Raw genomic sequence first — 22,089 nt, forward strand, 5'->3', positions numbered from 1 at the left:
ACTGGAATCCTCAAATCAGCAGTGTGTGTGTGTGTGTGTATCCCCTCATGCTCCTGTGTGATAATGTCTATTTACTACTTTGGGGTTCAGTGTTTTCCTGGAGCCAGACTACAATGAAGAGAAGTTTTATACATTCACAGATATGAGAAATTAATATGAACTTATTTAAAAATGGTTTTCCCACAGAATGACAGTATGAGATGTGATGATCCTGGTCATCATGTTTAATTTCCTGAGACTCCCACACCTTCTTCATCCCCAGCAGACAGAAGAGCAGCATGAGGCCTGAGAACCAGAGCAGCGTGTCCCAGTTCCTCCTCCTGGGGCTCCCCATCCCGCCAGGGCAGCAGGGCGTGTTCTTCACCCTGTTCCTGAGCATGTACCTGACCACGGTGCTGGGCAACCTGCTCATCATCCTGCTCATCAGGCTGGACTCGCGCCTGCACACGCCCATGTACTTCTTCCTCAGCCACTTGGCCTTTTCTGACATTTCTCTCTCCTCTGTCACTGTCCCTAAGATGCTCATGAACATGCAGACTCGGCAACAATCCATCTCCTATGTGGGGTGCATTTCTCAGTTGTATTTCTTCATACTTTTTGCTGGTCTTGACAATTTTCTTCTGGCTGTGATGGCATATGACAGGTACGTGGCCATCTGTCAGCCCCTACACTACACCACCATCATGAGGGAGGGGCTGTGTGTGCTGCTGGTGGCTGGCTCCTGGATTCTATCCTGTGTCCATGATTTGTTGCACACTCTCCTCTTGGTCCGACTGTCCTTCTCTGCAGACAATACCATCCCCCACTTCTACTGTGACCTTGCAGCGCTCCTGAAGCTGAGCTGCTCTGATGTCTCCCTCAATAAGCTAATGATTTTCACTGAGGCAGGAATGCTTTTCTTCCTGCCTTTTGGTGTTATTTTGGGCTCTTATATCCGTATCGGGACTATCATGCTGAGGGTCCCCTCTGCTAAGAGACTCTTTAAAACCTTTTCTACCTGTGGCTCCCATCTCTCTGTGGTGTCTTTATACTATGGGACAGCTGCAGGTGTTAACTTTTTCTCCTCATCATGGGGTTCCAAAGACATAATTGCTTCAGTCATGTATACAGTAGTTACCCCCATGCTGAACCCCTTCATCTACAGCCTGAGGAACAGAGATATAAAACAGGCCCTAGTGATGTGTGTCAATAGGGTTAAATTCTTTAAGCAGCAAATACTAAATCCTCTTGTTGCAGTCAGGAGCATAGGGAGATAGATCTCCTAAAATTACTGTGTAGTCGACACCTCCATATAACTTTCCTAGAATATGCATTCACTTCTCATGTATAAGCATTGTTATAAGTGCACTAGCTCATGTTTGCTACTTGCATTGTTAATAATTTTTCATTCCCAATTGATAATTTTTGCTTGTTCATCATATAAGATAACGCAAAATACTATGCAAAACAAGTTGCACAATCATAATTGCAGGTTTTTCTCTTTCTGTTTTGAGATATGTTATTTTTTTACTTATGCATTTTTGACATTTTTTTTCATGTATTGAAAGCAGCAAGAGGTTCCAGGACACCAGATGAACCAGTTCTGAGATTTTCCCCAAGATAAATTTTAGCAGCTCTAGGTTCTTCAGTGTTTACCAAAATACAAAAGAAAAATGTAGAGGTTGTTGTTTTTTATCTCAATCTGGCCCTTGCAGGCTGAGGGAGTGAAAGCACATGTGGACGGGGGCTCTGAGGAACTGGCTCTAGGATGACTGGTCACATGTCTGCACTCCTACTGGTGAGACCCAGACAACCTGGCGCAAGTGAGTGTGTGTAGGGACCATGGCAGCCTCTTGTCCTGGCCTGAGTGGTCCCACCAAAGCACCTACACTGATCCATACTGACCGAAGGGAAGGCTGGGGTCCCTCAAAGGGGTCGAGTGGTGGCTGCAGCCCCCAGCCCACCCCCATAAGCAGTGTTGTAAGCACAGGTAGAAGCATGAAATCTATGGGATGCAGATGACCCAGCGAGAGAAAGCCAATCAGGGACCATAAGTGACCATGCAGAATGTATTGTGGCTGGTCCTGCCCACTGCACATGCTCCAGATGGCAGACAGACCAAGGCAGATTGGACTCAAGCCGTTACTGCAGAACCTACACTAGGAACATTTCTCCCTTCTCTGTGTTAAAGTGTCTCCTTACCTTGTATTTATACTATAAAAAATGTACTGAGGTTGTGTTAAAAACCAACCACCAAAATGGATCTCGACACAGATTTAAAGCCCTGAGGAGGAGCGTTGAGGTGCTCTCACAGCAACTCCTAGAGCCCCTGCCCTAGGTGCCCAAAATCCCTTCTCAGTATAAACAGTGGGTTGATTCTGTTATTTTTATTTTTATTTTTTACAATAAGAAAATCTAAGTAATATTGCTTAGGAGTACAGAAACTGACTCATTAGAAACAAGAACTATTTACATTAAATAAAAACCCAGTTGCAGGCTGCGTCTGCACATGTACAGCATGATGAAGCATAGTGGGACCAACCATGGACACAGCTTCTGGCACTCACACCACAGGGGCACATCTACCACATGAGAGGAAAGCAGGGTGAAGGAGGGAATGAGGGGGAAGAGAGGAGTTCTGCTCACTTCTGGTTTCGGAGCTGATTGGACAGCCAGTCCAGTCCCTCACAGAGCCCGTCCCCACTGGTGGCACAGGTAGCCTCAATGGGCTGGTTCCTGTGGAGCAGAGTGGAGGCCCAGCTTGTCTGTGATCTCAGCTGCATTCATGACATTGGGGAGGTCCTGTTTGTTTGCGAACACGAGCAGGACAGCAGCCCTGAGCTCATCCTCTGCCAGCATCTACATAAGCTTCTCTCGAGCCTTGTTCGCATGCTATCGGTCATTGGTGTCAACCACAAAGATGAGACCTTGTGTGTTCTGGAGGTAGTGGTGCCACAGAGGCCAGATATTGTTCTGGCCATCCACGTCCCACACAGTGAAACTGTTGTTCTTATACTCCACAGTCTCCACGTTGAATCCTATGGTGGGGATGGTGGTCATGATCTCACCCAGTTTCAGTTTGTAGAGGATGGTGGTCTTCCCCGCAGCGTCCAGGCCCACCATGAGAAAGCGCATTTCTTTTTTGCCAAAAAGTCCTTTGAAGAGGTTTGCAAAGATATTCCTCATGCTGTAGACTGGAGGGAGAGCCACTGGCCAGAGAAACCTTCGGCAGCCGCCGTGCTTCTGTTACTCTGAGCCAGGCTTTGCTTTCAGTCCCACCCATTTTTAATGTTTTTATGTTGTAGAACATTCACTTATTTAGCATCATGATCTGTGCCTGGTGATGTTTCTTTTTTTTGAACTGATTTTTTTTTTATGCTGTCTTTTGTTGGCTTCTGGCTAATTATGTTGGCCGGCTGCAATCAGCCATGATAAGAATAATTATACTATAAAAATTGGTATGTGCTACAAAGCAAGGCTTTTAGAAAAAGAGACTTTTTAGGAATGCATTTAAGAGCACACCACTAGTTTTATAACTAGGAAGAGTTTGTTGTAATGGGTTCCTACCTTAATACCTCATCTACTTGTGATATTAATATAAATACTTTATATAAATACTAGAGGCCCGGTTCATGAAATTCATGCATGGGTAAGGTCCCGAGGCCTGCAGCAATCAGGGCCAATCAGGGCCTACCAGATGCTGGCCGGGTCCTTCCTTCATTCCACGCCATCCCCTAGTGATCAGCACACATGATAGCAAGCAATCAAACTCCCCATCACCTGGTTGAACTCCCGAGGGGACACTTTGCATATTAGCCTTTTATATAGAGAGATAGGTATAGATACATATACAGAAATAGATAAAATAGAGATATAGATAGAGATATAGGTACTAGTATAGTATAGTATAGTATAGTATAGTATAGTATAGTAGAGTATAGTACAGTACAATATAGTATAGTCAAGATTCAGCTTTCTTGTGGTTACAGTAGGTCTTCAGGTTACATCAGAGATCCGTTCCTATGGCACGACATAATGTAATGTGGTTTTTGCAGTAAGTCAGAACCCATATACATAAGCACCTATGTCACTCACATGGAGCAGATATACAGCAGTAATATAGTGAAACAGCAAAAACAATTTAAAAGAAATATAACAATTCTTGACTTTTTCTTGTGGTAAATAAATAATAAAAACATAAGGCCTATTGTGCTCAATTAATATCTGACAAAGGAGGCAAGAGCATAAATGGAGTGAAGATAGTCTCTTCAATGAATGGTTTTAGGAATATTGGATAGATGCATGCAAAAAAAATGAAATTAGACCACCAACTTACACCATACACAAAAAATAAACTCAAAATGAATAAAAGACTTAAATGTAAGACGTGAAACCATGAAAATCTTAGAACAAATAATAGGCAGCAAAATCTCAGATATCTCTCATAGCAATAATGTGTTTCCTGGAACATCTCCTAGGACAATAGAAACTAAGGAGAAATAAACAAATGAAAATACATCAAAATAAAAAGTTTCTGCACAGCAAAAGAAACCATCAACAAAATAACAAGAGAACCCATTGCATGGGAGAACATATTTGCTAATGATACATCCGATAAGGGGTTAATCTGCAGAATTTATAGGGAACTCATACAATTTAACAAAAGGAAGATAAACAATTGAATTAAAAAATGGGCAAAGGACCTAAATAGACACTTCTCCAAAGAGGATATACAGAAAGCCAAAAGGCATATGAAAAAATGCTCAAAGTCACTAATTATCCGAGAGATGCAAATCAAAATGACAATTAGGTACTATCTCACACCTGTCAAAATGGCTATCATCAACAAATCAACAAATGACAAATGTTGGTGAGGATATGGAGAAAAGGGAACCTTCATATATTGCAGGTGGAAATGCAGACTGATGCAGCCACTGTGGAAAACTGTATGGAGTTTCCTCAAAAAATTAAAAATGGAACTACCATTTGACCCAGTAATCCCACTTCTAGGAATATATCCCAAGAAATCAGAAACACCAGTCAGAAAGGATATATGCACCCCTATGTTTATAACAGCACAATTTACAATAGCTAAGATTTGGAAACAGCCTAAGTGCCCATCAGCAGATGAGTGGATTAGAAAGCTGTGGTACATCTACACAATGGAATGCTACAGTGCTCTAAAAAAGAAAGAACTCTTACCATTCGCAACAGCATGGATAGACCTGGAGAGCATTATGCTAAGTTAAATAAGCCAGTCAGAGAAAGACAAATATCACATGATCTCACTCATTTGTGGAATATAATGAACAACATAAACTGATGAACAAAAATAGATCCAGAGACACAGAAGCATCAAACAGACTGTCATACCTCAGAGGGAAGGTAGGAGAGTTGGAGTGGGTGGAAAAAGATCAACCAATGAAATTGTATGCATAACCCATGGACACAGACATTAGAGTAGGGAAGGCCTGGGGCCGGGGGTGGTGGTGGTGGTGGTGCAGGTGGGCTAGGAGAGGTCAATAGGGAAAAAAGAGGCCATATGTAATACTTTAAACAATAAAGATTTTTTTTTATTGCTTAAAGTATTACAAAGGGTATTACTTAAAAAAGAAAGGAAAAAAAGAAATTGAGGAAGATACAAATAGGTGGGAGCATATATCTTGTTCACGGATCTGAAAAATTAACATTATTAAAATGTCCATAGTACCCAAACCAATCTAGGACAAATATTCCAAAAAGTTATATGGAACCAAAATGACCCCAAGAACCTAAGCATTTTTAAAAATATATATTTTATTGGTTTTTTACAGAGAGGAAGGGAGAGGAATAGAGAGTTAGAAACATCGATGAGAGAAACATCGATCAGCTGACTCCTGCACACCTCCTACTGGAGATGTGCCCGCAACCAAGGTACATGCCCTTGACCGGAATCAAACCTGGGACCTTTCAGTTCGCAGGCCGATGCTCTATCCACTGAGCCAAACCAGTTAGGGCAAAGCATTCTTAAGAAAAAAGAACAAAGTTGGATGCATCACAATACTTGATATCAAACTATACTATCAGGCCATTATAATCAAAACAGCCTGTCATTGGCATAAGAACAGGAATATAGAATATATGGAACAGAACAGAGAACCCAGAAGTCAACCCATGGCTTTCTAGTCAATTAGTATTTGACAAAGGAGGGAAGAGCATAGAATGGAGTAAAGACAATCTCTTCATGAGTGGTGTCGGGAAAATTGGACAGATACATGCAAAAAAATGAACTAGACCACCAACTTACACCATACACAAGAATAAACTCAAAATGGGTAAAAGACTTAAATGTAAGTCGCAAAAACCATAAAAATCCTAGAAGAAAACACAGGCAACAAAATCTGACACATTTCTCGTAGCAATATTTTTGCTGATATATGTCCTAGGGCAGTGGTCGGCAAACTGTGGCTCATGAGCCACATGTGGCTCTTTGGCCCCTTGAGTGTGGCTCTTCCACAAAATACCAACTTCTGCACATGGGCCAGGAAGTTTCAATCGCACTGTACATGAGCGCCCACACGTGGTATTTTGTGGAAAAGCCACACTCAAGGGGCCAAAGAGCCGTATGTGGCTCGCGAGCCGCAGTTTGCCTACCACTGTCCTAGGGCAATGGAAAGAAAGGAAAAAATAAACAATGGGGCTACATCTACACTAATAAAAGACAAAGATGCTAATTGACCATACCTTCGCGACACCCACCAGCCAATCAGAAGAGTATGCAAATTAACCCAACAAAGATGGCAGTTAATTTGCATACACAGGCGCCCAGCGAAGACTGAAGACACTGTAGAAGGAAGCCAAGCACTGCAGAAGGGAGCCAAGCGGCGGAAAAGGGAACAGATGGGAGGTAGCAGAGACGGGAGCGGAGCTGAGGCAGCGGGGAAGGGAGGGAGCCAAGTGGCAGGGAAGGGAGGGAGCTATAGTGGCAGGGAAGGGAGGGAGCCAAGTGGCAGGGAAGGGAGGGAGCCATAGTGGCAGGGAAGGGAGGGAGCCAAGTGGCAGGGAAGGGAGGGAGCTATAGTGGCGGAGATGGGAGGGAGTGAAGCCCGCCTCCGGCTTCGCTCCCTTCTCTGCTTCGCCCAGGCCTCAGGAAGCCCTGTTCTTGCAGGAATACGCCTGAGGAAGCCCTATTCTTGCAGGAATCTTCCTGCAACGGGCCTCTAGTGAAAATATAATGCTTTTACACAGCAAAAGAAACCATCAACATAATGAAAAGGGAGCCATTGTATGAGAGAACATATTTGCCAATAATACATCTGATAAGGGGTTAATTTCCCAAATATGTAAATAATGTCTACAACTCAACACCAGGAAAACAAACAATCCAGTTAAAAAATGGGCAAAGGACCTGAATAGACACTTCTCCAAAGAGGACACACAGATGGCCAACAGACACATGAAAAAATGTTCAATATCATGAATCATCTGAGATATGCAAATTAAAACCATTATGAGATGTCACCTCACACCTGCCAGCATGACATCATCAATAAATCAATAAATCAACAAACAGCAAGTACTGGCAAAGATGTGGAGAAAAAGGAACCCTAGTACACTGTTAGTGGGAATGTAGACTGGTACAAGCACTATGGAAAAGAATTAAAGTTTCCTCAAAAAATAAAAAATGGAGCTTTCATTTGACCCCATGATCCCACTTCTCAGAATATATCCTAAGAAGTCTGAAACACCAACCAGAAACAATATATGCACCCCCATGGTCATAGCAGCATTATTTACAATAGCTAAGATCTGGAAACAACTCAAATGGCCATCAGTATGTAAACAGCTGTAAAAATAAGGGTCTCTTAACCTTTGAGACCGTATGGAGGGACTTGGAGAGTGTTATGCCAGTCAGAGAAAGACAAGTAACACATGATCTCACTTATACCTGGAATCTAATGAACAAAATAAACTGATGAACAAAAGAGACCCAGCATGCAATGGACTGACGTATTTCAGAGAAAAGGGGGTGAGGGGACAGGGAGAGATTAACCAAAGAACTAATATGCATATATGCATAACCATGGACACAGACAGGAGAGCACTGAAGGCATGGGGAGGGGGTGGCAGTGGGGTGGAGGGGGGTCAATGGGGAAAAAGGGGACATCTGTAATACTTTCAACAATAAAGATAAATTTTAAAAAAAGAAGTTACAAAATACTCATGAAGATATAAAATATGGCATAAGGAACATAGTCAATAATATTGTAATAACTGTGTGTTTCCCAGTAGGTACAGGAAATATCAGGATGAACACTTTGGAAAGTACATGATTGTCTAACCACAATGCTGTACATGTGAAACTAATACAAAATAATATAGTATGTAAACTATAATTTAATTTTTTAATTTAAAAAATGAGAAAAAGAAAAGTAAGTATCACATGATCTTATTCATATGTGGAATCTAATGAACAAGAAAAACTGATGAACAAATAGATCCAGAGACATAGAAGCATGGAACAGATTGACAAATCTTAGAGGGAAGGCAGGGGAGTGGGGGTGGGAAGTGATTAACCAGGAACCTTATATGCATAGCCCATGGACACAGACAATAGTGTGGTGAAGGAATGGAAGGAGGGTTGTGGGATGGAGGGGGTCAATGTGAAAAAATACAAAGGGGATATTTGTAATGCTTTCAACTAATAAAGATACATTTAAAAAAATAAAAACACCAAGATTTTTTGAGGTTTAAGTGACATATAAAAAATTTAATATAGTGAAAGTATACAATTTGGATAGTTTTGACATATGTATACACCCATTAAGCTATCACTACAAGCTGTCAGGACCACGAAGTTTCCCCAAGCCTACCTCCTGCTGCCTCTTTGCTCCTCACCTCTGTCCCCCAGGGGAATCACTGATCTGTTTTTGTCACATCAACTACTTTGCACCTTCTAGAAGTTTATCTAAATGGGGTCATACAGAATATATTCTTTTATTGCTGCCTTCTTTCACTCAGCATAAGCATTTTGAGATTCATCTATGTTTAATATGTATCAATACATGGTACATTCTTTGAGCTCATTAGGTCATACTTTTTATTGGCAAGTAGTATTCCATTGTTTAGATGTACCACAGCTTTTTTGCCCATTCATCTGATGATGGACATTTGAGATTGTTCCTAGTTTCACCCCTGATTTTTGTTGTGCCCCAGTACCTTTTGCCATTTACTGACCATATTTTTAATTAAAATTTGTTTTCGGTTCCCCCTGCTTGAATGTGTGCTCTCAAAGAGGAATTTCTGTTTGTTTTATTCACTGCTGTGTCTCCAGATTATATATATCTTACTTTTGTGAGAACCTTAGTAATTATTTAAGAGAATGTGTCAATGAATGAACAAATGAATTCACTCACCATTACCAAGTGCCTATTTCAGCCATAGCTGATACTTAGTGTTACACAGAAATTGAAAATAATTCTAAACATTAACCTTCCATTATGTGCTCATTTAATCATCCTTCAAACTCACCTGGAGTATTATTATTATTATTCCTACTTTGAAGGACCCAGGTCTCAGAGATCTTTGATAAATCTCTCAGACACGCTCTCTTAGTAAGGGGACGGAGCCCAGAATCTTTTTCCCAGAGACTATAGACTCAATCCCATTGCCCCTGAACAAGGCATAGACCCTACCCTATAGGACCCCACAGAGGATGGGGAGACCAGTACATTTGAAGGGGCTTTGTGTTGGAACAGAGGTCTGTGTAGTGTTTTGCCAGCTTGCTGAAGCCCTGTACACTGCCTGGGCCATTCACTGCTGTGCAGAGAAGCTGAAATTGTGATGCAGAGGCCACGGGCAACTGGGAACCTCCTGCTTCCCATCCAGAGACTTGACCAGAGGCCCGAGGTATCACTGGCATTAAGAACCCTTTCTCCTGGGACTCCAGGTACAGCTCAGCTCCTCTGGCCCCTAAACATGTTTCATCCCAAGGGGCCTGGAGGAAGTTGGGCAGTTATCTCAATTGACTGCTGCTCTACTCAGGGACCTGGGGCTGTCTCCCTCTGGGGTCTCTTTCTGTTACTAACAGGGGATATTCTGCCTGTTGTTTTGAAGCTGGTGAACAAACATGAGAGTCTGTAAAGGTCCTAGGGCCATAAATGTTTATTTCCCTTTCCTTTAAGCCTGGGTCTCCTGCACAGAAACTGAGGATTCCGGAGACAGCACAAAGCACAAGGTATGAGAACTCACAGCCCTGGTATAGATTAGAAGGGAACCAGAAATCCCCATAGCCGTGTGTGTGTGTGTGTGTGTGTGTGTGTGTGTGTGTGTGTACGCATATGTGTGTGTGTGTGTTGTATGACTTTGTGTGTGTGTCACTTACTCACACACTGAATGTCTCCACTGAGGACATTATAAGTCACAGAAGGCGGAAAGTTTCCTCAGCGATGTGTGTCTTATTTCACCTCTGTTTGTTGCCTGTGTGCTGCATGGAAGACCTTGTGCATCACTTGTGATTTGAATGTGTGACTGCCTGTGACTGCAATGTGTGTGGTAGAGGATGCTTGATAGTTATGTGTGTGCAACTGTGCTGCACACATGTGAGTGTGTTTTGTGTGAGTTTTGCGTAGATTTGTGTGACATTGACTCACACTCTGGCTGTATTTACTTAGCTTGAGTGTAAGCCAGGGAAGTCTGTCTCCATCTGGCAAGGCTGTGACTGTGATAGTGTGTGAGTGCTCTTGTGTGTAACAAACTCACACCTTGACTTCCTTCACACAGAAGATATGTAGAATGGAGACTTAAAACCAAGATACTGAAAAAGGCCAAACAAACAAACAAAAAAAACCCCATCTTACTTTCATGCATTTGGACTCACCATAGCTACAGATTAGAACCCACACAGGCAGCTTAAAAAAACAGGCCATTTTGAAGATCTGTTGGGGGCCATTTTTTAGTGATTTGAATAATATAGGAGCATCCCCGAAGCCCAATATTTTTGAACTTCGTCTTCAACTTTGTTACATAGTTTAGAAACTAAATGCTCATATCTGAGGTCACATATGGCTACACTTAACTCTTTGTCTTTTTCCCACTTAATAGCTTTGTGGTCGTACATGCTCAGCAGCCTCCACTGTCAAATGGGAATAATTACAATCACTATGGAATCTGGTCTGCAAGGTGCTTAAGCACATTGTAAGCACTTAGTAAATTGTAGCCTGTAGAGGCCATGACACCTGACTCTCCATTTCCTGAATGCTAGGGGACAATACCTGGTACCTGACAGGAAAATTTGGCCCATCCAAAGACTCCCCCGGACCTCCAGGCAGCCGCTTCTCCTCTCCATTACTAAGTGTCTCCCAGCCACCTCTTTCACTCATGGTGCTGACAGAATCAAGGTACCATTTCTATATTGTTCCCTTTCCTTGAAATGGGTCTCTTCCAGGAGATGTTACTTACTGGGATTACTTAACCTTGTTACACACACACACAATATTAATGCCAAGTTCTTCTCCCAAAAGTATGGGTATTTTGACATTCAACTTTAGCTTAACCTTTCTACCTCCCACAGGAAGAAATAGGTGAATTCTCTTCTCAGTGAAAAGATGATCAGAAAGTCTACCTTTGAGACCAGGCCCTGCTGGGCAGTATCGATGTGAAATTGTGTAAGCCATCTCACTACTCCTGTTAGTAGTGAGTAATAGAACAAAAATCTCTGTCTTCCCTACTTCGCAGACTCAGAAGAAACATTGGTGGATGGAACGAAACCGGAAGTACATGAAAATCATTTGCAAACTACTGGGCTGTAGGAATATGACTGCAGTCTGAGCAGAAGGACTCCCTCAAATCCTGAGACCATACTGCTTAAGGTCCTGGCTCTTTGGTCTAATTAAAGAGAGGGAGAAACAGAAGCGTTATAGGAGCAGAGATTCCAATAAATCTAAGAAACATGAGAGAATTGAGACTACAGCAGTTACCAACTGTGTGATCATGATAGTTCTCACTCCTTCTGAGTATGTATATGATGAAGTTTTATAACAGCTATCTTCTGGGATTATTTAAAATTTAATGAGGCAATAATGCAAAAATGGATTGGTTTGACAGAGTGTTCACTAAATGTCAATTATTATAAATGTGAAGATCTGTACTAGAAATAGTGATGGTTAGTCAGGTAACTGTGAATCCTAATAGACACTTCCCATCCTTCAGGGTCCCCAGTCTCACCTGCCAGATCTCAGGTCTCAGGTGTTTCCTGCCTATGGATCCTCATTTCTGAGCCAGCATGAAGGACCCGGTACAGATGGAGATAGAGGCACTGAGGTAAGTTTATTTCTCGGCAAATAGATGGATGTGCATTTAGACTTGTTTCACCGGAAGATTTACCCAATGACAGGATATGCACTCCAAAATGCCTCTTGAGAGGGTGAGAGCTCATATAAAAATAATGGGTATTATTTTGTATTTATTTTATACAAGACACTGTTCCTAGATATTAATGTGTCTTGAATTGGAATCCTCTAGGAATATGTGACATTGGTATCACCACCTACTGTGGCACAACATGAGGCGAAGACAATCACCCCCTCAACTCATCCACCCAGAAAGTGGTGGGGCCAGACTTGCAGCACAAGGAATCTGGCTGCAGAGCTTCACGTTTACTCAGTCCTCTGTCAGGGGTGCCCAGACGGTCAGGGGGCTGAGGGAAGAGGTCCTGTGTGTCCCATTTATTCATGCATTTTCAATTAGTAGCACGGTTCCAGGAACCTGTCTAATAAAAAAATTAAGAAGAATGAATTTGATCTAGTTTCACTTAAAAAAAACAATGCTGGGCATTGAGGGTATGTTGCTTGCTATGGCAACTCTAGCTGATTATATGTATGCAAGGATAGTCTTTTTCTCCAGGAGAAAGTGGAAGACCCTACAGTGGTGGCCATAATCTCACTTTGGAAGTATTTTACCTTTTTACACTGTCCTTTCATCCCCAGCAGACCCAAGAGGAACATGAGGCCTGAGAACCAGAGCAGCGTGTCCCAGTTCCTCCTCCTGGGGCTCCCCATCCCGCCAGGGCAGCAGGACGTGTTCTTCACCCTGTTCCTGGGCATGTACCTGACCACGGTGCTGGGCAACCTGCTCATCATCCTGCTCATCAGGCTGGACTCTCGCCTACACACGCCCATGTACTTCTTCCTCAGCCACTTGGCCTTCTCTGACATTTCTCTCTCCTCTGTCACTGTCCCTAAGATGCTCAGGAACATGCAGACTCGGCAACAATCCATCTCCTATGTGGGATGCATTTCTCAGTTGTATTTTTTCATACATTTTGCAGGTATTGACAATTTTCTTCTGGCTGTGATGGCATATGACAGGTATGTGGCCATCTGTCACCCTCTGCACTACACCACCATCATGAGGGAGTGGCTGTGTGTGCTGCTGGTGGCTGGCTCCTGGGTTCTCTCCTGTGGCAGTGCCTTGTTACACACCTTCCTATTGGCCCAACTGTCCTTCTGTGCAGACCATACCATCACCCACTTCTTCTGTGACCTCGCTGCACTTCTGAAGCTGAGCTGTCCAGACACCTCCCTGAATAAGCTGGTCATATTCACTGAGGGTGGAATGCTTTTCTTTCTTCCTTTTGGTATTATTGTGGGCTCGTATATCCATATAGGGGCCATCATCCTGAGGGTGCCCTCCACTAAGAGACTCCTTAAAGCCTTTTCTACCTGTGGCTCCCATCTCTCTGTGGTGTCTTTATACTACGGGACAGTGGCAGGTGTTTACTTTTCCTCCTCATCATGGGGTTCCAAAGACATAATTGCTTCAGTCATGTATACAGTAGTTACCCCCATGCTGAACCCCTTCATCTACAGCCTGAGGAACAGAGATATAAAACAGGCCTTAGAGATGTGTGTCAATAGGGTTAAGTTCTTTAAGATGCAATCACTAAATCCTCTGGTTGCAGTCAGGAGCACAGGGAGATATATCTCCTAAAATTACTGTATGGTCGACACCTCCATATAACTTTCATAGAATATCCAGTTCTTGTCATGTATAAGTGTTGTTATATGTGCACTAGGTCACATTTGCTTCTAGGACTGTTAGTAATTTTTTATTCCTAATTGATAGGTTTTGCTTGTTCATCATCTCTTATCATACACTAGAGGCCCAGTGCACGAATTCATGCATGGGTGGGGCCCCTTGGCCTGACCGGCATTCAGGGCCGATAGGGGCCATCTTGCCCAATCCTGATGGGGGCCGGCTGGCCGGGGGCAGGGACCGTGGGAGGTTGGTCAGCTGTGGGAGCACAGTGACCACCAGTGGGCAGCTTCTGCAGTGAGCATCTGCCCCCTGGTGGTAAGTGCGCATCATAGCTACTGGCAGGTTGTCTGGTCGTAATGGTCACTTAGGCTTTTATATATAGAATACAGGCCCCGTGCACGGACTTGTGCACTGGTGGGGCGTGTCCTGCAGTGATTGGCCACTGTGAGAGTGCTGCTCATCCTGGTCAGCTGAGCGACTGTGGACTCACCCTCTGAGCAGCTGCTCCCACTGTGGAAGTGCCACTCATCCCGGTCAGCCAAGTGGCGCTCCCACTGTGGGAGCACACTGACCACCAGGGGGCAGCTCCTGCATTGAGCATCTGCCCCCTGGTGGTCAGCATGCATCATAGTGACTGGTCGATCGGTTGTTCTGGTCGTTCTGCCATTCGGTTCCTGGGCTTTTATTATGTAGAATATGCAAAATCCTATGCAAAACATGTTGCACAATCATAATTGTGGTTTTGTCTCTTTCTGTTTTGTGATAATTCATTTTTTGCTTATGCATTTTTAAAAATTTCATGTTATCGAAGAGCCACTTATTTAGCATCATGATTTTCTCCTGGTGATCTTTCTTTTTTTATAACCTGATTTTTTTATGCTGACTCTTGTTGGCTTCAAGCTGCTTGTGTGCATCTCTTCCTAATTCACAATCATTGACATCATTTTTGTCTGACTGCAATCAGCCATGATAAGAATAATTACAGTATGAAAACTGTTATGTGCTACAAAGCCAGGCTGTTAGAAAAAGAGAGAAAGAGACTTTAAAAAATGCATTTAAGATCATATCACTTCCATTTATAATTAGGAAAACTTTTCTAATAATAGGTCCTACCTTAATACCTCATTTACTTCTGATATTAGTATAGGTACTTTATATCTATAGATATAGATAGATATACAGATTTAGATATAGGTAGAGATATAGGTACTAGTATAGTATAGCTGGTCAAGATGCAGCTTTCTCATGGTATGTGATTAAATGGTATTTCTTTTCTATCATTTTAAACTTTTCTTTGTTCTTCTGTGAGGTGTGCATTGTTAAAAATGTAATGCTGGCTTTTGCTCATTTTATGCAAAGCAACTATTCTTATATTTCTGGAGAATTTTGTCAATTTTCATCTAATGTAATCATAATATATTTGAATTTATATTTTCCATATTACTCTGTTTTTTATTTGATACATCTGTTTTACATATATTCTCTGTCATCTTCTACTTTAATTAAATACATATTTTAAAATTCAATTATCTCTCTATTACCTTATTAATCATACATTATTATTATTGTTTTATTATTCTTTTCTGTGCTGTATGCAGAGATCACTTCTTACTTTCTTTTTAGCCATTTGAGGTATGTGATTCAGTGGCATTTAGGACACATATCACCAATCTCATTTTATGACTCATAAAAAAATCTCTATAAAATATCAACCGAATATTTTTCAACTGTGAGAAAAATAAGAACAAAGATATCTATGAACCAACATGGAGAAATATTAGAATATATTGCTAAATGAAAAAAATCAATGTATAAAAGAACATTTATAGCATGCTTCTTTTTATGTAAAAATGAAGGGGAATGAAATATACATGTGTCTGCCCATCTGAACAGAAAGAAGCACAGGAAGAATGAATCAGAAACTGATATGTAGTCTCCAGTTGGCTTCTCTGAGATCATTTAGAATCTTTGTAGCTAAACAAAGAAGAGATGGGGACATGAGTAGAATTATTTGTATAGTTTTGACTATGCTGTATTTTGCCACTAAGAAAATAAATAGGAGAGGTGGTGAATAAAGCAAAATAGATTAAAACAATACAAATGAACTGAAATTATATTCGAATAAACATCGTAATTAGTCTAAAGGGGAAAATAAGTAACCTAAGCAATTCTTGAAACCAGAATTTTGTCTATATACTCTCACAACTAAAAAAACACACCTCCAAACAACGTTTTAAGCTGTAGAGTGCCATTAATTGTGGTATGTGTTAAAAATTCTGAAACAGCTCACCATATATCCAAAGACTCAACAATTAAATAAACACGGAGGAAAAGGGAGTGACTCTCACTCTTGGGGAAAGGAGCTCTGTACATGGAAAAGGAGAGGCTGGAAAGGTCTCTGTGGTGTCAAACTAGAATTGGAGCTATCAATTCAAACTCATGGGTTTTAAATATATAAAGAGATTACAATTTATAGGTTATATATGAACACCTATACTGTTCCCTTTCCCCATTCATTCAGCCCCACTCATGACCCACCACCTGTGGGTAAACTTTCCTTTTGTTTCTTAGTTTCTAGGTTTTTTCCTGATGTTGTTTTTATACATATTTTCTAGTTGGCTTCTCTGACATCATTTAGAATCCTTGTAAGCCATGAAGACACCAAATGCTTCAAAATAAATAAGATTAGTAATGGATAATAACCCAGAGAATAATAATCCATCTATCCATAAAGATATAGATGAATAAATAAGAAAATGAGTAGAGAATAAGGATAAGTTCCTTCTTATAAATATCAACATACACCTGCCAGAATGGTTCCTATCAATAAATCAACAAACCACAACTGCTGGCAAGGATGGGGAGACAAGGAAACCCTAGGGCACTGTTGCTGGGAATGCAAACTGGTGCAGCCACTACGAACAACAGTGTGGAGTTTCCTCAAAAAAAAAAAAAATGGAATTGCCTTTCGACCCAGTGATCCCTCTTCTGGAAATATATCCTAAGAATCCCAAAACACCAATCAGAAAGAATATATGCACCCCTGTGTTGATAGCAACACTATTCACATTTGTTAAGATCTGAAAACAGCCCACGTGCCCATCAGCAGTTGAGTCTATAAAAAAGCTGTGGTGCATTTACACAGTGGAATACTACACGGCTGTATAAAAGAAGGAACTCTTACCCTTTGCAACAGCATAGATGGACCTGGAGAGTATTATGCTAACAAAATAAGCAAGTCAGAGAAACACAAATACCACATGATCTCAGTAATATGTAGAGTCTAATTAACAAATAAACTGATGAACAAGATAGAATCAGAAGCATGGATACATAGGACAGAAAGGCAGAAACCAGAGAGAAGAAGGCTTGGGGTGACTAGAGAAAGAATTTGATAGTATTAGCTAAGGAACATATTTGCATACCTCATGGACGTGTACAATAGTGTAATGAAGGCAAAAAGGAGGGAGGAGAGGATAGTAGAGGTGGACAAAGAGGAAGACAAGGGGGAATCTGCAATAATGTCAACATTAAAAAATTTTTTCATAAAGAAAAGAATACAACTAATAAAGAAAAAATGATAGAATTAGAAAGATCACCAGTATGTCACCATATATGCCATATAAGCATCAGGAGTAGATGTGAAACATAGTGGGTGAGATTTTAATAGGAAAAATGTTATGTTTATAGTATCAAAATAACTATCAAATGGTACCTATTAATTACAAACTTAAAAGAGTAATTTTAAAAATTGGTAATATTTTAGTACAGAACCTGGCAGACACCAACCTTAGCCAATTGATCAAGGATAAAAACACTAGTAATTGGAAAAATTAATATCATAAGCTTTCTAATTATATGCACTGTGGTATATATGCTGAAAATCAAAGCCTGAAATTTTATATATATATATATATATACTAGAGGCCTGGTGCACAAAAATTTGTGCACTGGCGAGGGGGCGGGGTGTCCCTCAGCCCCACTTGTGCCCTCTCACAGTCTGGGACCCCTTGGGAGATAACGACCTGCTGGCTTAGGCCTGCTCCCGGGTGGCAGAGGGCAGGCCCAATCCCTAGGTGCAGCCCCTGGTTGGACTCAGAGCAGGGCTGATTGGGGAGTTGGGGCGCCACCCTCTGTCATGCACAGAGCAGGGCGGATCGGGAGGTTGTGATGCCACGCCCAGTCATGCTCAGGGTAGGGCCGATTGGGGGGTTGGGGCACCGCCCCCTGTAACACTCAAGGCAGGGTCGATGGGGAGGTTGCGGCGCCACCCCCTGTCACACACAGAGCAGGGCCCATCAGGGGGTTGGGGAGCTCCCCCCTGTCATGCACAGAGCAGGGCCCATCAGGGGGTTGGGGAGCTCCCCCCTGTCATGCACAGAGTAGAGCCTATAGGGGAGTTGGGGCACCGCCCAGTCACACACAGAGCAGGGCTGATCAGGGGTTTGGGGTACTCCCTCCGTCACACTCAGGGCAGGGCCGATGGGGAGGTTGCGGCTCTACCCCATCACACACAGAGCAGGGCCCATGGAGGGGTTGGGGAGCTCCCCCCTATCAGACACAGAGCAGGGCCGATCAGGGGGTTGGGGCGCCTTCCCCTGTCATGAACAGAGCAGGGCGGATAGGGAGGTTGTGGCCCCGCCCCCTGTCACACACAGAGCCACAGGGCGATCAGGGGGTTTGGGCGCTGCCCTGTCACACTGCTCCAGGGGCCAGGAGGCCTCCCGGCTCCACTGATCCCAGTGCTGGGAGGCCTCGTGGCTCCACTTGACACAGGGGCAGTGATGCCTCGTGGCTCCGCTGATCCCGGTGCTGGGAGGCATATTACCCTTTTACTATATAGGATAGAGGCCTGGTGCATGGGTGGGGGCCAGCTGGTTTGCCCTGAAGGGTGTCCCGGATCAGGGTGGGGGTCCCGCTTCGGTGCCTGGACAGCCTGGATGAGCGGATGATGGCTGTTTGCAGCTGGTCACACTCCCTTCAGGGTGGGGGTCCCCACTGGGGTGCCTGGCCAGTCTGGGTGACGGGCTGAGGGCCGTTTTTAGGCTGGTGGGTGACTGAAGCTCCCAACCTCTCCTTTTTTTCTTTTTCTTTTTTAAATTCTGGGATTTATTTACCTTCTATGGCTGTCACTGGAACTGAGAGCCAGCTTTAGCTCTGAGGCTCGGCTCCAGCTCTGAGACCTCGGCTGCTGATCTGGGTTTGTTTGGCTTTTATAATTGAAACACTGTTTCAGCTCCAGCTCCGAGGCCAGCTGGCTGAAAGCAGGTTTCTGGGGATTGTTTAGCTTCTATATTTGCAACATTGTTTCTTAGAGTGCAGCTCAGAGGCTGGCAGCGGCAGGCGGGGAACCTTGGCTTCCCCCTTCACTGGAGCAAGCAAGCCTCCTGTTCACTTCAGCTGCGTGGCTGCCGGCCGCCCTCTTGGTTGGCAGTTAATTTGCATATCTCGCTGATTAGCCAATGGGAAGGGTAGCAAAGTTACAGTTAATTACCATGTTTCTCTTTTATTATATAGGATATATATATATATATATGAAAAACATTAACCATTAGGGAATCTGGCACAAGCCTGCCAGGAATTCTTAATATCATTTTCACAACTTTTACATATCTTTGAAATCATTTCAAAATAAAAAGTTGAAAAATCTTTTTTCCGAGCTGGAGCAACGCCCAAGAAGTAAGGTGGCCAGGGCATGACTGGAATCAGGAACACTGTCCCTTAGGACTCCAGTCCCTCTGGCTCTTGGACACACAGCTCCCAAAGGGCAGTCAGAAATTAGCCACAAGCTTGGGGACTTGGCTGCAGTCTCTCATTAGCAGTTAAGTACTATCTGTGGACTCATTTCTCTGGAGCTGGTTAAGGAAAAGGAAAGTCTGTAGAAGTGCCAAGGCCACAGATATTGCCTCTGTGTGTCTGGATATTAGGTTTCCTGAAGAAAAGCTGAGGAGACGGGCAACAGTCTGGAGCAGAAAGTATCTGAACTCGTCAATGAGCCCAGGTGAGAGGAGCTGGAAATCTGCACTTGGCAATGGATCTGCCTGTGTGCTAGTAGGTTCATGTATGAGACTGTGTCCATGACCGTGTGTGTGTCTGCATGTATTGTATATGTGTGTACATGCTATTTAATAGTTGCATGTGTGTGTTTGTGTGTGTGAGTGTGCTATATATCTGACTCACAGCCTGATTTTAATGCATGTAGAACAAGTTATCAGCCTCCTGGTGTGTGATTAGGGACTCCTGATTCTTGCCTGTCAACATAAATACTGGCATCACAGCTGAGCATCAAGAGTGAGACTGTTGTCTCTGCTGCTGGACAAGAAGATACCTAACCTTATCAGGACCAAGGACAGCTCAGAGAGGGCTCACATCTCTGCTCAGCAGCGTGTACTGGTGCACATGAGAGCTGTGCTGTGGGTGACACACTCGTGTGTGAGCGCTGGAAGGTGTATTGTTTGGTTTTCTCTGTGTGTATGTGACCGGGTGAATGGGATGTTGTTGCTGGTTTAATGACTGCCTGTGGCTGAACAGGCTTAACTGCTTAACTGCACCAGGTATACACCTGTCCCCTGGAAGGGGATGGTCCGAAGGGTGGCCCTGTCTCTCAGTAATAGGAGGCTGTGTGCTACCTGTTGTAGTGAGTGTGTGGTTGAGTGTGCATATGTGTTGTGATGAGTGTTTCCGGTGAGATTTTATATATATATAAAATCGATTTCAGAGAGGAAGGAAGAGGGAGACATAGAAACAAATGATGAGAAAGAATCATTGATCAGCTGTCTCCTGTATGCAACGCCGCCCCCCCCCCCCCCCCCCGGGTTTCAAGCCCACAACACTAGCATGTGTTCTGACTTGGAATCGAGCTGTGACCTTCTGGTTCATAGGTCGATGCTCAACCACTGAGCTATACAGGCCAAGCTCTTGTGCGATTTCGTAATTGTTTGTGGTCTTGTGTGCTTTTGCTGATGTGTGTACAGTGCCTAAGTTATGTATGTGCATTGAGTTGAGTGTTTAGGAGATGAGTCATGAGTCAGATTGTGTTAGTATATGTTTTTGAGTGAATGATCCATCATTGTGTGTTGTATATGTCTCACTTAGTGTGTTACTTATGATTAGTTTGTATGTAGACAGTGTTTTTGAGCTGAACCAAATATTGGCTATTCTTCACTTAGGATGGGAACGTGGTCACAGGTGATTAGAATCCTCAAATCAGCACTGTGTGTGTGTGTGTGTGTGTGTGTGTGTGTGTGTGTGTGTATGCGTGCGTGAGCACGCGTTTATGGGTGTCAGAAATCAAGTATCGTTACCTTTCCTCCTCCTGGAGTACCAATAGCTGAGATATCCACACTCTAAGCAACTCCCAGTTTCTTGAAACAAATCTGCTCTTATTTCCATGTATCTGAGTGTGACTGAGTCCCTGAGTTTTTGCAACCTCTTCTTTACTTTTATGAAATATCCCAGGAAAAAAATACGTCAGGACATCAGGCTGTGTGAAGTTATTGGGCAGAATCACCATCAAATAGCAGAGAGACCTTGGGAAAGTTACTTAAATTTTTGGTCTTAGTTTCCACATCTATACAATGGAAAGAATTTCACTTGTTTTGTGAATGGTACAGAGGTTCTCAGTAAACAGTTATTGTGTATATAAAGTTAATATATTTGAGCAGTGGTTTTCAACCTTGGCTGCACATTAGAATCACCTGGAATGAGGCCCAGAAATCAGGATTTTAAAACGATTCCCAGGTGATTCTAATGTGCAGCCAAGTTTGAGAACCACTGTATTTGAGGATTTATTGTCAGTTGGAAGGTATATAAATATAAAGAAATAAATTATCTAGTAAGAGGTTTCAGAATTTTGGACAACGTTGAGTCCTCACAGGTCCAAAGTAATACAGTGTGCTTGGCTTCCCTAAGCAAGAAAAGGGAAGTTTCCATGTGTAATGGTTAAAAGCATGGGTTTTGATCACACAGATGTATTATATAGAACCCCATGAAGTGGCTAATACTTGGTGATTTTTATTATATAGAAAATGATAATACATATAGCAAGTTATATACATTATACATACAGATACACACATGTGCCCTTCTATTCCT

At 42.7% G+C, this 22,089-nt stretch overlaps 1 protein-coding gene and 1 pseudogene across 1 annotated transcript; one reads left to right on the top strand and one right to left on the bottom strand.

The window, feature by feature from the left end:
- Nucleotides 1-273: 273 nt before the first annotated feature.
- LOC118667139 (olfactory receptor 1J4-like) lies at nt 274-13,947 on the top strand. The gene is made up of 2 exons (XM_036329929.1): nt 274-775; nt 12,957-13,947. The coding sequence occupies exons 1-2, from the start codon at nt 279-281 to the stop codon at nt 13,945-13,947; spliced, it is 1,488 nt and encodes a 495-aa protein (XP_036185822.1). The 5' UTR covers nt 274-278.
- Nucleotides 2,622-3,165, bottom strand: LOC118667153 (annotated as a pseudogene).
- Nucleotides 13,948-22,089: the final 8,142 nt, after the last annotated feature.

This window comes from Myotis myotis, unplaced genomic scaffold (genome assembly GCF_014108235.1).
Source record: "Myotis myotis isolate mMyoMyo1 unplaced genomic scaffold, mMyoMyo1.p scaffold_m19_p_12, whole genome shotgun sequence".
Taxonomy (NCBI): Eukaryota; Metazoa; Chordata; class Mammalia; order Chiroptera; family Vespertilionidae; genus Myotis; species Myotis myotis.